This window comes from Perognathus longimembris, chromosome 2, assembly GCF_023159225.1.
Source record: "Perognathus longimembris pacificus isolate PPM17 chromosome 2, ASM2315922v1, whole genome shotgun sequence".
In the NCBI taxonomy this organism is placed as follows: Eukaryota; Metazoa; Chordata; class Mammalia; order Rodentia; family Heteromyidae; genus Perognathus; species Perognathus longimembris.
Genome location: NC_063162.1, coordinates 7,405,002 through 7,417,946, shown reverse-complemented (window position 1 = coordinate 7,417,946; position 12,945 = coordinate 7,405,002). Strand labels below are relative to the sequence as shown.

Here is a 12,945-nt window from a genome sequence, read left to right as displayed (position 1 = left end):
ATGGGCAGTGCCAGCAGAGAGTTTCCTCTTTCCTGGTGGATCTGCACGGCACACGGCCATTTCCTAAACCCCAGTCCTACAGTGTTTCTTGTTAGGACCATTTATGGATATCCACGACATCGTACCAACCCAGTCTAATCAATAACAGTCGTGTCTTCCAATAGGGCCAGAGGCCACATGGGTCTCCACGTGGCTAGGATCCCCTTCTCGTTCATCCCCTCTCTTTGCCCTCTCTAGCAAATAATGAGTGGTTCCAACTAGGAAAGATGGGAGCCTGTAGGGACCAAACCTCCTCCAATTACAGTGGGCCAGGCTCCCTCTGCCCGCGCTCAGAGGACCGTGCAGCCCCTATTCAGAGCTGTGGGTGGTTCTGCTCCTGTCTCACAGGCAGCATCGTTGCCAAGGTTAGACCTTACGGGGGGGGGGGCGGGGGGGGCTCTGCCCCAAACCCATCTCCTTCACCAGTTTTCGGCCCTCATTGCTTCTGCAATACTAATTTAACTCCATTGTTATCAGAGACAGTGTTCTATAATTCTAATTCTTTTCATTTTTGCTGAGAATTGGGGCCCAAAATACAGTCTCTTATAAATATGTATTATATTTTAGAGTCTTTGGAATTTGTAGCCTCTTTCTCCTGTGTGATATTGCAACTTTCTGTTTCTTTTCTTTTATTCTTTGACCAGCATTGATAATTTATTGCTTAAACTCAGGACCTGGGAGATATCCCTGAGCCTTTTTGCTCAAGGCTAGCACTCTACCCCTTGAGACATACCTGGCGAATAGCAGATAAGAGTATCACAGACTTTCCTGTCCAGGCAGGCTTTGAACTGCAGCCCTCAGATCTCAGCCTCCAAAGTAGCTAGGATTACAAGTGTGAGCCATTAATACCTAGCCCTGGTTTATTTGAACAAAACCGAAAGCTTTTGATTACTCTTTTTTGTTTGCGATAAATTGCCTTTTGATAGAAAAGCCTCTTCATCTTGTTGATTCTATATATGTTCATATGGATATGATGATATGCCTCAATCTGTTTTACGAATCGTTGCATTATTTCCTTATATCTACTTTCTTTGAGGATCACATACTATTCTTTCATTTCTTGAGACGGGCACTTCGATCATCGGTTCCAAGGCTTCCTTCTAATTTGGGGGTACGCATTTCATTTCGCTGCCCCTCACAGTGTCCAGGTGTGGTGCCTGTGTGTGTGTGTGTGTGTGTGTGTGTGTGTGTGTGTGTGTGTGTGTATGCTGTGTTGGGCTGGTGTGGGGGGGGGGGGTGGATTTATCCCGCTTTTTCTGGAGTAGGCACAGACGGAGGTAGAGAAAGGGAGGCGGCCAGGAAACCTGCCGCCCCTGTCTGCATCAAGGACATGGAAAGAATGGCCAAAGAAGCAAAGATGGCCACGGGACCATTCATCCATCCATCTGTTCTATCTCACTGGGGGGTCAGGAGGTGGGGGGAGGTGGGAGAAGAATCCCCCTGCAGCTAGGAATCCATCATCGTTTACTCAGAAAATATGGATTCTACGACCAGTGATATTACTTTTGGTTAGTTATGGTGAATTGACATAGATCAACCTGCTTACTGAAAGCATAGAGCTATGGGGTTCTTTTTTTAACTTTATTATCATGGAGTAGTTACACAGAGGAGTTGCCATCTAACAAAGCAGATTATGAGCACAGTGCATCTTGGTCCGTGTCACATGGGGTTCTTTAAATGCCTCTTGCTGGGATCACCTATCGTGTTTCTATGTGGGGCCCGGGCCTCCCAAAGGAAACCTGCAAGGGTACCGCCCTGCCCCATAGTCTAACACAGAGGTTTCTTCCCTGGTGTCCAGGCATTCCGTGCACATCTCCTTAAGATTTGTTTTAAAACATACATTGTGCGTGATTTATCTGTCCCCAAGTATGACTCTCATGCTGGTCATGCACAACCGGGTCTGTGTCGTAAAGACTTTACACTCTAGCCCCACCACTGAACAGCTGTTCACTAACAGCTGGGAATGAACGATGCTTCGAATGTTCCTTAGTAGGAATTTTAACCTCTAAGGTATTTCACTTCAACTCTGAGCGCTAATCTGCATGGAGTGCTCTGTGACTTGCTCCAGGAAGGACGGTCGTGACTTGTCCCAGCAGCTGCTTGATAGTACATAGACACAGGCGCTGTGTTTGCAAGGCCCGTGGAGCTCTGCAGGGACTGCACAGGGCTGGGGATGACTTGAGTCCTGATGTGTGTGGATCTGACCTCGGGTGGCACCTTTTTCCCTCCAGGCTTGGGCGCAACAGTGTATGGTACATCTCTACCGGCGCCTTCTTCCCGGGGCCAGGATTGAACCTTCACTTCTACGGGAGCTTTGTGTATGCGCAGGCTCCACAGGAGATTGGAAAACAGCCCCATATTCTTCTTACCCCCATGTCTACTCCTCTTGATGCCTGGGACGGGGCTAGATCTGGGCGAACCTCTGGAGGGGTGATGAAGCCAACTCATAATCAAGTGTAATTGGTCATCATAACTGGGGTCAGCAACGCTCATCCCATCTCCAAAAAGAACCGGGGAAAACTTCTCTTATGCTCACATGAGTTGAGGTGAAGGGTGACTTAGAAACTATAGGATAACTGTAGGACTTATCCTTATCAATTCTTAAGCTGCTCACTGTACTCAATCAAAGGAGGTTGCTGCTGAGTGTCCTTTAGCAATTATCAACCGGTCCTGCCTTTTCATTCTGCAGTTTAGCAGAAGCTGGGCTGATAAGGGCTCCTTTGTGAGAATTAGCGGGGCATCTGAGACTGACTGGAACCTCACAGGTGTCCTGACACTTCATTTTACTTTGAGGTCTCAAGAGCTGGGGGCAAATCACTATACACTTCTATCTCTGGTCTTTAGATTATTTGTTAATTATCAAATGCGCCTTGCTCAATCACAGAAAAGAGGTCATTGAAAGAGGCCATGATGTTAGTTCCCGTCTAACCCCAACTTGTAGATTTCACTGCCCCTTCAGCTGAGTCTCGCCTTCCCTGAGCCTGTCCCCATCTGACCAGCCTTTGCAGAGCTGACCGAGGACAGCTCCGGGAGCTTTCCTGCATCCCTTCTAGACTCTACATCCATTCCCACCCCTGTACTGCTTTTCTGCAACGAGAACAAGAGCTTGTGCCAGCTGCATGGGTGTGTCCTAGCCTGACAAACCCAACAAGCACTTTCCCCGCCCTTCCCACGCACGCCGGGGCTCACGGAACCACCTAGGAGATCTGCCTGGTCATGCCCCGCATCCCACAGGCCCCAGCTTTGCTGCTTTCCCCAGGGAAACAGTCCTGGGTGCTACACCCCAGCGTGGGCAGAAGCTACGCCTCCTCGTGATTCACGGAAGACATCTGCAGAGGAAGCCACAGAGCATGCGTGACCCCCGGGCTCCGCAGCGGCGGCAGTGGTGATCTTTCCTACTGCCACATCCATTTAACAAAAAACATCCCATGAGTCACATGGACATCGGTGCCACCAAGTTGTGCTTGGAATGGTTCTGTCGGCTGCTGTGCTTCGAGGCTGGTGTATCTGGGGACAAGAGGCTTTCTCAGGACACAGCTTTTGTGACTTGTCTGAACTTGATGTCTTTTCTTGCTCTGGTCACTGCCTCTGTTTCCCCTTGGCTTGGCTCTCTGGCGCTTGACTCTCCCTTGTTCTCAAGATGGTAACTATGATTGATTTCTAAGTCTTTGTGGCTCTCTATTTCCCCCATATTGCTTCTTGGCTTTCCAGAATACAGAGGAAACAGCAAAGCTCATTTTCTACCATAGTGTGGAGGAACACACGAGGAATCTGGACGCAGGGGGTCATCAAAGAGGATTTAATGATAACCGTGGCTGTCATTAGACAAGATTATGAGTCTCGACCAGACTCAAGTATCAGAGCCATCCTGACCATCACAGGGACAAATTACTGGCTGGACTCGGCTGACAAACGAGTGGGCATGGAGTAGCCTGGGCACCTCGTGCTGGCAAGGCTGGCATTCCTGGTAGATAAACTGTGGGTGGATGGAGGGACGGAAAGGTGGAGTTGAAGCTGGAACATACCCAGTAGGTTGCAAGGGAACAACCAGGCATGGCCAGAGGTGTTGGGTAAAAACACAAGAGTCAGCAAAGTAGACACAAGTCCCTGTCTTCCTAGAGTCTGAAGCCAGGAAGCAGAGACAAAACGATAGAGGAGGCAGGTGGTAGAGGAGGTCAGCTCTGATCTGAATCCCAGCTCTGCCAGTTACTTCACTAAGACTTTGGCCAGCAGTCTAACCTTTGTGCACGGAGGGGCACCCACCCACTTCCCCAGTGCTGGGGTTCCGGGTGACCTAAGCAGTGGAGACATTGGGGAGTTGATGTTGAGCTGGCAGCCGCAGGAACCGTTTCATTTAGTGTGCTTGGGGGGTTTAGAGCAAAGAGGTCCATTTCCTCTGATGCCCGGGTCTTCCGCTCTGAGTTAGGTTTTGACGAAGAGCCATGCTGTCATCTTACTGTGAGCTATTGCCCTCAAATGGATATATTTTCCCCCCAAGTCATTTAAATGTTAGTATATTATTTCAAAGAGGTTTCGAGCAAGCTAAGGAAACTTTTAACCCGCATTCTGTTTCTTGTGGTAACAGACAGGGATCAGGGAAGCCAGCATTTTACCCATTTTTATAGGCATATCCATGGCACTAATGCGTTCACTCGGTTATACATCCATTTTATCATTTTAAGCTACATCGTTTTAAGCTATCATTTTAAGTTCACTGGAGACCCCCCCACACCCGCCTCCTGTCCAGCCCTACCACTTTCTGTCTCTATTGACACCATTATTCTAGCACCTCATGGACCAGAATCAGGCAGTGTGTGGCCTATTTCTTCAAGGTTCACCGACGTTCTAGCACACTTCACAACACCCATATATGCGTTTCATGGCTCATGTGTGAAATGCTGAGCTAGCAGAGCCATGAATCTTACACTCAGCCAGCAGAGCCATGAATCTTACATTCAGCCAGCAGGTGATGGGAAGGAGGAAGTCAGGCCTGAGCGCACCTTTAAAATGGCTGTCTACACCCTCAGAGGGAGACTTGCCCCTGGCTGGTTCTGTCTTTCTGGAATTGTGCGGGAGACTTGCATGGAGAGCTGGCCCCAGTACCAACCTGGCCATGTCTTGCAATATCGAGGAACTATGAGCTATCTTCCCTGGGGAAATCGTGCCCTGGGGTTTTCAGGGAGCTTTAGGAAACCTGCAGTTGTTGCAGAAAAATAAGTCTACACCACGTGAGGTCTTTTCCTAGACAGAGCTTGGCACCACCAGGAAAACTATGCCTAGCCTTGTCTTCACCAACACAGCCATTCACAGAAGCCTCCAGACTCAGTAGACTTCCAGTTCCCATTCTGTGTCACACCATGCAAACTCACCCACCATTCAGGCAGAAGGGAACAGCTGCTTCTGAACGAACCCAGTCAAAACACAGCAGGTGAGATGGAAAAGGCCCTGGGTTGGACGTGTGAGGTTGGCCCCAAACGCTGGCTCTGTGACCTTGCCCCCTCTGGGTGCTAGCATCTGATCTAGGTGATACTTACTGGCTCCAGGAGATGAGCCCTATTCTCAGGTCTGTTGCGAGTTTAGAAGCACCATCGCCGTCCTTGGAATTGGCCCACGGCCTGGGTGACTTTGAGGGTGGCAATGATGAGGAATGCTATGAAAGAAGTCCACGAACAGCCAGCCTGCATCCAGCTCACTTGGAGACAGGAGAGCAATGGTGCCAGGCGCGTCCCAGGCACTGTCATCTTGACTTCTCTGTCTACCCAAAGAGGCATGCGTGGCTATTGTTTCCCCTGGATGGAGAAGGAGGATGAAGCTCGGGGAGGCCCAGTCATATCTGATGCATGACTGGACCATGACTGGAACCTTGGTGTCTCTGACTCCAGGAGCCCAGCTCCAATGGTCAATGAGCTGCCCCGGGGGGGATGAACATCCTCGCCACCTCCCTCAGGGCCCCATGCCTGTCTCAACAAAGTGCTTTCCCAATCCACTGAGGCCGGAGGCTTTTCCATAGAGGCCTTGGCTTCTGGTCCCATCTTCCAGCAGCCTTCCCGCCCAGCACAGAGCATGGGAACTGTGTCCTCCCAGTCAGAGGGAAAGCGCCCCTTCCCCCTCTGCTGGTTCATCTGATTGTTTCTAAGCTAGACCTCCGGCTAGTGCTCAGCGCTCAGCCCAGCTCGGGGGACCCTGGCCACAGGAGTACCTCATTCCCCAGAGCACTGAGTGAGGCCCTCCTGACACCCCTCCTCGGCTGTTGTTTTGTTAAATGCTGACAGAGGCAGAGAAGCAAGTAACCTCCAGGTCAGTAAGTAGAATGGGCACACAGGCATGTTATTTGTCACTTGAAAACACCGGTGTGCGTAGAAAACAGCGGCATACACACGAGCCCCTCATCCTGGGTAATAGAGGGCTGGTTCCAAGAACAACAGTCCTGCAGTTCTAGAAGCGTCTATCTGCCCGTATTTAGAGCTCAGCAAGAGGTTCCAGAGACAGAGTAGGGATGAATACATATTCATTGAACCGAATCAGAATGCCTTTGTCTTTCGTGCTATGCTTCTCAGTGCCACTAGACCGAGCCCCTGGGACCACTGAGAATCGGGGGGGGCTGGAGGCTCCCAGAAACGGCGGCCCAGTTCTGCGCAGGTCGGCAGGATCCCCAGGAGAGGCAGGACTCAGGGCCAAGGGTGTGTCCGGTCCAGCTGGGACAGGGTGTTATTTGGACTCCTAGTTCATGGAAAAGCAATCTAAACGTTCCCTAGGCCAATCTTACGCAAGATCTCCCTCAAGGGAGTGACCTTGTATTTCCAAAGAGACTTGAAAAAAGTATCCCCCATTGTCCCATTTGGGGGGAAAAAATGACCATTTTATAAAGCAAATCATTTCAAAACAAGGGTGACGGATGTGTGTCTGCACGCCGATGTCCTGTAGGGGACTCGGAGCGCCGCCTGTGCGCCAGTTCGTGGGCATTTCCCACGGACACGGGTGTAATAGAATGGAGACTGAAGTCAGCTACGGAAACGAGTTACTCACACAGCTATGCGTCTTCCTCATTCTACCAGAAAGTCCTTTTAAAGGGCCTAATTCCATCACTCACGGCAAGAAGTCACCTGCCCCTGGTTGAAGCACTGACCGCGCCTCTCCTTTTCTTCTGTGGAATGTAGCTGGGGATCCTTGCCCGTCTGTCCCACGGGAAGTTTGTGAGACTCGAGGGGAGGGAGTATGAGTGAATCCTCTATAGAGAACATGGCCGTGTTGTCACGCTGCTGGCCATTCGATATGTATTTGTTGGGCACCTACTATGCACACAGCTTGGATCTTGCCCAGAGAAACCAGGGTACAAATAGTTCTACTTGGAGAAACCACGGGTCCCTTTGACGTGGCCTGCAGTAGACCCCCTTTGTTCCTAAAAGCAGTTTTCTGAAGGTTTCTATTCTTTTTGCCTCCGCTAAGCTTCCCCAAGAAGTGTTGCTTTCTGGAACGCGACGTAGGACAGGGTTGGATGCCCCTCTTCCTTTGCCTGCGTCTGCACAACATCACCAGCGGTAAGTGGCGTGGCGGTATGCGTGGGAGAGCTCTTGGGGACCTGCCCCACCCTCAGCCACTCCCCAGGAACCCTACTGGGAGTTGCCCAAAACAGTCAGCTGAAATCTAGCTGTGACACTTCTGAGCTGGGTGACTTTGGGAAAGTCATATAACCATTGGGTCTCCATTTCTACAGGCCAAATGAAGACAATCAGAGATGCCATGAAGTAGGACAATGGCTAGGTTATGGAACTGCTGGGGGCTGTTTTCTTGTCACCTGATTGGGTGGCTGCTTTGAGCATGGGATTTGCATCTGGGTCATTTGCCCGGCAGTGTTGAGAGACAAACTGGACCAGATGAACTACTTGTCCCTGAAGGTCAATTCTTTTTTTCCCCCCAAAATCTCTATGGAGGAAAAGATTGGCTTCAGTGCTGTAGATACTGTTCACCCAACAGGTATAGGTTTTTGGAAGTCCTTAGTATTTCTGTCTCAACTTTACCACCCGTTTTACAAGGCATAGCTGAGGCTGATTCTACCCTTTGCACCAGTTTCTGGGCTGTGGATGGTCACATCTAGTGTCTCCTTGATTTCCAGTATGCCCGGGCTGTCTCAACTTTCATTTCCCACTTCCATGTATACCCAAGTCCTGTGGGAACAAATGTAAAGCAAAATAGAGGAGAGGAGCCTGATAGTTTATTGCACTGATAAGTGGCTGAATCTTTGTGGCTTGCTAGTTAACTTGGACAGCGTGGTTTAAAGTCTCCCTTACCGATATGTCAGAACAATTTCCTATGAGACAGTACAATGCTTACGACATATGCTACACAGATCAGGGACAAATTCTCCAGCTGAATACAGCTGAGAAATAAGTTGTTCATCTGACCTGAAAGCTCTAGGTCTGTGTCCCGAACCAACTCCACTTCCAACTTTTTGCTGGTTAATTGGAGATGAATCTCACTGGCATTTCTGCCTGGACTCGCTTCAAATCATGATCCTCAGATCTCAGTTTAAGGGGCCAGAATTTGTGGTCTTTCCTTCAATGTAGCTCTCCAAGTTGTCTCCACTGATTCACTGAGCAACAGTGTTTTCTTTTGGGATCATTGGGAATACATTTCTTTGTAAATAAGTTAAACGTCAATGCATTAATGTGTAGCACAGAAAATTTCCTACTCGAGTTGGAAATGCCCTCCAACTTGGAGTGAATCCATTCTCTACTTTGGCAGTTAATTCATATAAGTGTCTTTTTAAAAATGATTTAATTGGGAGTATAAAAGAAACAGCCTGTACACAACCCCAATGATGCTGAGGCATCTATTTCCATTTTGTCATCTGACCCTCTCCCTTCCCTGGGCTTCCTTATCCTTTCTGTAAGTCACACTTTTGAGGTTCGGGTATGAATAAAGCTGTAAACATACTCCCTCCCTCTGTGTTTCTCCCAGGCAAGGATCTGGAGGAAATAAAGCATATTAACTTCTTCCCGGAGTCCTGGCTGGTCCGGGTGACAGCCAACCACTACCTTACAGTGAGTCGTCTCTGCGAGGAAGCACTCCTAGTCCACTGCCTCCCTGACTTTGCTTTTGCTGGGGATGTATTCCACATTGGAGCCTCTGGGCCTCGGAGGTCAGGACCTAGCTGATCCTTCTGCAGAGGAGGCGGAGGAGGCCCAGCCTAGCATCCTGGTCCTCAGGGAATCTGCCCTGCTGCTCGCGAGAGTTTCACCGAGTGGAAGAGAGTCTTGATCATGTCACACCACTCTCCAAACCAAGGCCTTACGGGGCACCGACATAACATATCCTTATTATTGAACATACTCAATGCATAGACATAGAAAGAAAGAAAATAAGTACTCTCAGGTCAACCAAGCAAAGACTCATAGTTATTACCTCTCAGTTTTATATATATATATATATATATATATATATATATATATATATATATATATATATATATATATAATCAAATGCACATTTAATGGTTGCAGTCTCTCCCACCAAGAAATTGTGCTCTAGCCAATGATACTTTATCATTCTTTTTTTTTTTTGTAGAAAATGTATAGTGTTCCTAGCTATTCATTGTTATAACTGGCCATGAGAAGAGCATATTGTCACATAATGGTTTAGTTTGTTTTACTATAATTTGACTTATTTTCTTGTAGGAGATCCCCAAGAGTAGAAATGCTCATGAGAAGGGCTGTGTCTTTTATACTTTTATACATATTAATAAATGTCAGGGCCAAATTACTCTTCCCCCAGATATAAATGAGCATTCATTCATCACTTTGTACATACTCAGCAGCATAGAACATTGTCATTTCAACACGCTTTTTGTTTATGAAGAAGGGAACAATTGCATCTCATTTGAAAATATGTATTTCCTTTACTACCAGCAAATATGGCCGTGTTTTTCCACATGTCCCCTTTGTGAATTGTCTGTGCACACTAGCATACTTTTTGTGCATTTCCAATTGTACATTTTTAGAACTAAAGCAGGGCAGTGTTTGAATTCTGATGATGTGTGAGTCACTAGTTAAAATGCTGCCAGCCCCACAAATCCTTATTGTGATGTGTGAACCAAAGCTCCAAGCTCCAGCTCTCTCCGTGTTCAATGACAACTCCACAAACCCATGCTTCTCCATGACACGGCTCAGAACCATGCTCCAACAGAACAGCTGAAGAACAGTATCTGGGCTGACACCTCAGGAAGTCCCACCCTCCTCTTCCTGCCCTTGGACCTTCCCATGCTGTTCCTTTTGTCCTTTGCTCCCTCCCGATGTCATCCTCTCAAGGTCTCCTCTCTCCCTTCCCTGGTCCTCAGGGTGGAGCCTGTCACGTGGGACCTTGTGCTTGGTGATGTGACCCCCTTCTAGCTCAGCCTCACGATCGAAATGCAGATGTGCACACTTTATTTCCCCGTGGGAATGCTTGGGCATGTTTTCTGTCTATCCTTGGCTTATCCCATGAAAGCACTGAGAAGAATACCTAGTAGGTTTTCAAGAAATGCTTGTAGATCAGATGAATGGCTGAATGTAGGGTCTGGAGACAACACTCTCTTCCCAGGATGGGGGGCGGCGGGGGGGCCCTGGGATCCGGGCCCAGGTGTGAAGATGGTGGCAGGCAAGCCTCTCCGTGCACAAGGGCGCTGCTCACGTGTGTGTTTCCCTTCCAGCTGGAGAGCGGCGGCGATATGGTCTACTCGAGAGAACTCTCCTCACAGGCCATGAGATTCGGGCTGGTCTTTGACCAGGTACTAAAATCTGGGCCTCCCCTGGGGAAGAGCTCTCCCTCTACAACTTGGTTCAGGACCTGTGGTAGAATGGCCGGTGACCATTCTGACCTCTCTCAGGGAGGTCAGGGAGCCCCTAGGAAAGGTCACAGGACAAGGCCTGGGACACATCATTTAGCAATCTGATGTGTGTGTCCCAAATTAGGGGGCAGGGCAACTATCCTGATTGTCCCAGGATGGAAGGGTGTTGATGGGGTTTGCGGCTACCGGGAAAGGCCTGGCGAAAGGATGATGTGCGGGTGAGCCATCTTACTTGCTCTCTATTCCAAGTCCGTGTTGAAGGTGGCAATGGGGAAGCCATTCTTGGGAAGCCATTCTCGTGGGTCCTGGAATCAGGCAGCCGTGGGTCACGGCACCTCAGCCCTCAGCCACGGGCCAGTGGTGGGAGCCGGTGGCTGGGCTGGGTCTTGTTTTTGCTGGGAGAGACACCGTTCTCCGTGGGATTGCTGTTCTCCTGCAAGGGCACCCAGCAGAGCGCTCAGAAGAATTTGTGCTTCTGAGACTCACGCCTCCGAGCCTATCATTTGAGAGATTCTGTCAGTCCCACCAACGTGGGCAGATAGTAGACTACCAAGACCATGATTTCTTTTTGTGTGCTGGCACTTGGGCTTGGACTCAGGGCCTTCCACCACCATCTGGCTTTTTTCACTCACACCTGCTACTCTACCACGTGAGCCACACTTCCAGTTCGAGAACTTCTTGCAAGTGCTATGAGTAGGGAGAGTCTCTAAGGCCCATGAAATTGGAACAACATGCTTTGTTTCAGAGATCTACAGACCACGAATCATCTAAGCGCACACCCAATTCGATGGCTTCCTCACTAAAGGACAGGCAAAGGAACTGTCTCAATAGTTGTCACTGACTGGTGACAACCACTTGTCAAATGGGCTGTTCCTCCTCTTGGTTATTGCTAGAATATGTTTGTATGTTTGGCTGTGTCCTCTTGTCTTTTGATCCAGCAGATTTCTCCCTTCATCTTGATGTTTCTCTTTCCCAATGCAGGATTTTACTGTTCACTCAAAGATAATTTGTCTGTATGGATTCTTCTTTGAGATAAAGGGGATCAAACACGATGCAACCTCTTACAGCTTTTCCATGCAGGTAAGGAGAATGGAATGCAGAAAGGGTACACCTTTGGACTCAATCCACTCATACTGGGTTAATAATAACCAATCCATTATGAATTAAGAGCCACGTTGGCTATATTGTAAGCACTGGGGATTGTATATTATGGCCATTGAGACAGATGGGGCTCTCCACCCTGAGTGACGTTGTGCTTATATGACCTCTACTGAGAAAGACGGCTACATTGCAGTCTTCCATCTCGGAAATCCATTTATCCTCAGCTTGTAGGTGGTGGGTGGTGCCTGGAGGATGGTCACTCTCCCACCGGAGTGACACACAGTGCCCACAGCAGGGGAGGGCTGTAGGGTGGCACAGCAAGGAGGAAGGAGAGAAACCTGAAAAGTCAAGAGGGTGAGGGCCTTACCAGTGTTCTTACTGGACTCTGAGGAGAGGCCCAAGAGGCCTGATTAAGGGCAGAGAGTCGTAGTCAGACCCCCTGGTGAACCACAGGGGCTGGCAAGTTTCATTTATCGCCCATCGTTAAGTTGGAAAGTGACAGGACCTACCCTGTATTAAATGTGGTGATTTGTGCAAAGGGCGTGCAGCACATATAACAGAAAGCATTACATGTGGCTTTTTTTGTTTTGCTGTTTGTTTGGTGGGGTTTTTTGTTTTGTTTTGTTTTGTTTTTGATACTGGGGATGGAACTCAGAAGCTGAAGGAAGCTCAGTAGAGTACATGCACGCTACCACTGAGCTCCAACCCCCACCCAAGCCTGCGTGTGCTGGGGATAGTTACAATGACGACAGTGATGAGGATGATGACGACGGCCGCGTTACATTTAGGATCTGCTTAGAAGTCTCTCTAAGCAGCAAGCTTCCTGAAGAATCATATCTTATTCATACTGTTGTTACCACTGCTGGTCACTGTACCAAGAATACAAGGGGAACTTTGATTGACTGACCGACAGGCTGAATGAATGAATGAATGAATGAAGAGTGGACAAAATGAATAGATGACCAATGATGAAACCCAAGGTT

At 48.8% G+C, this 12,945-nt stretch overlaps 1 protein-coding gene across 1 annotated transcript in view; it reads left to right on the top strand.

Annotated features, from left to right (window-relative positions):
• Btbd16 (BTB domain containing 16) overlaps nt 1-12,945 on the top strand; it is a 35,448-nt gene that overhangs the window by 20,479 nt on the left and 2,024 nt on the right. Inside the window, exons 9-12 of the mRNA XM_048336229.1 lie at nt 7,486-7,577; nt 8,998-9,080; nt 10,724-10,801; nt 11,843-11,941. Of these exons, the coding sequence (XP_048192186.1) occupies nt 7,486-7,577; nt 8,998-9,080; nt 10,724-10,801; nt 11,843-11,941 (352 nt within the window). The remainder of the gene's footprint in view (nt 1-7,485; nt 7,578-8,997; nt 9,081-10,723; nt 10,802-11,842; nt 11,942-12,945) is intronic.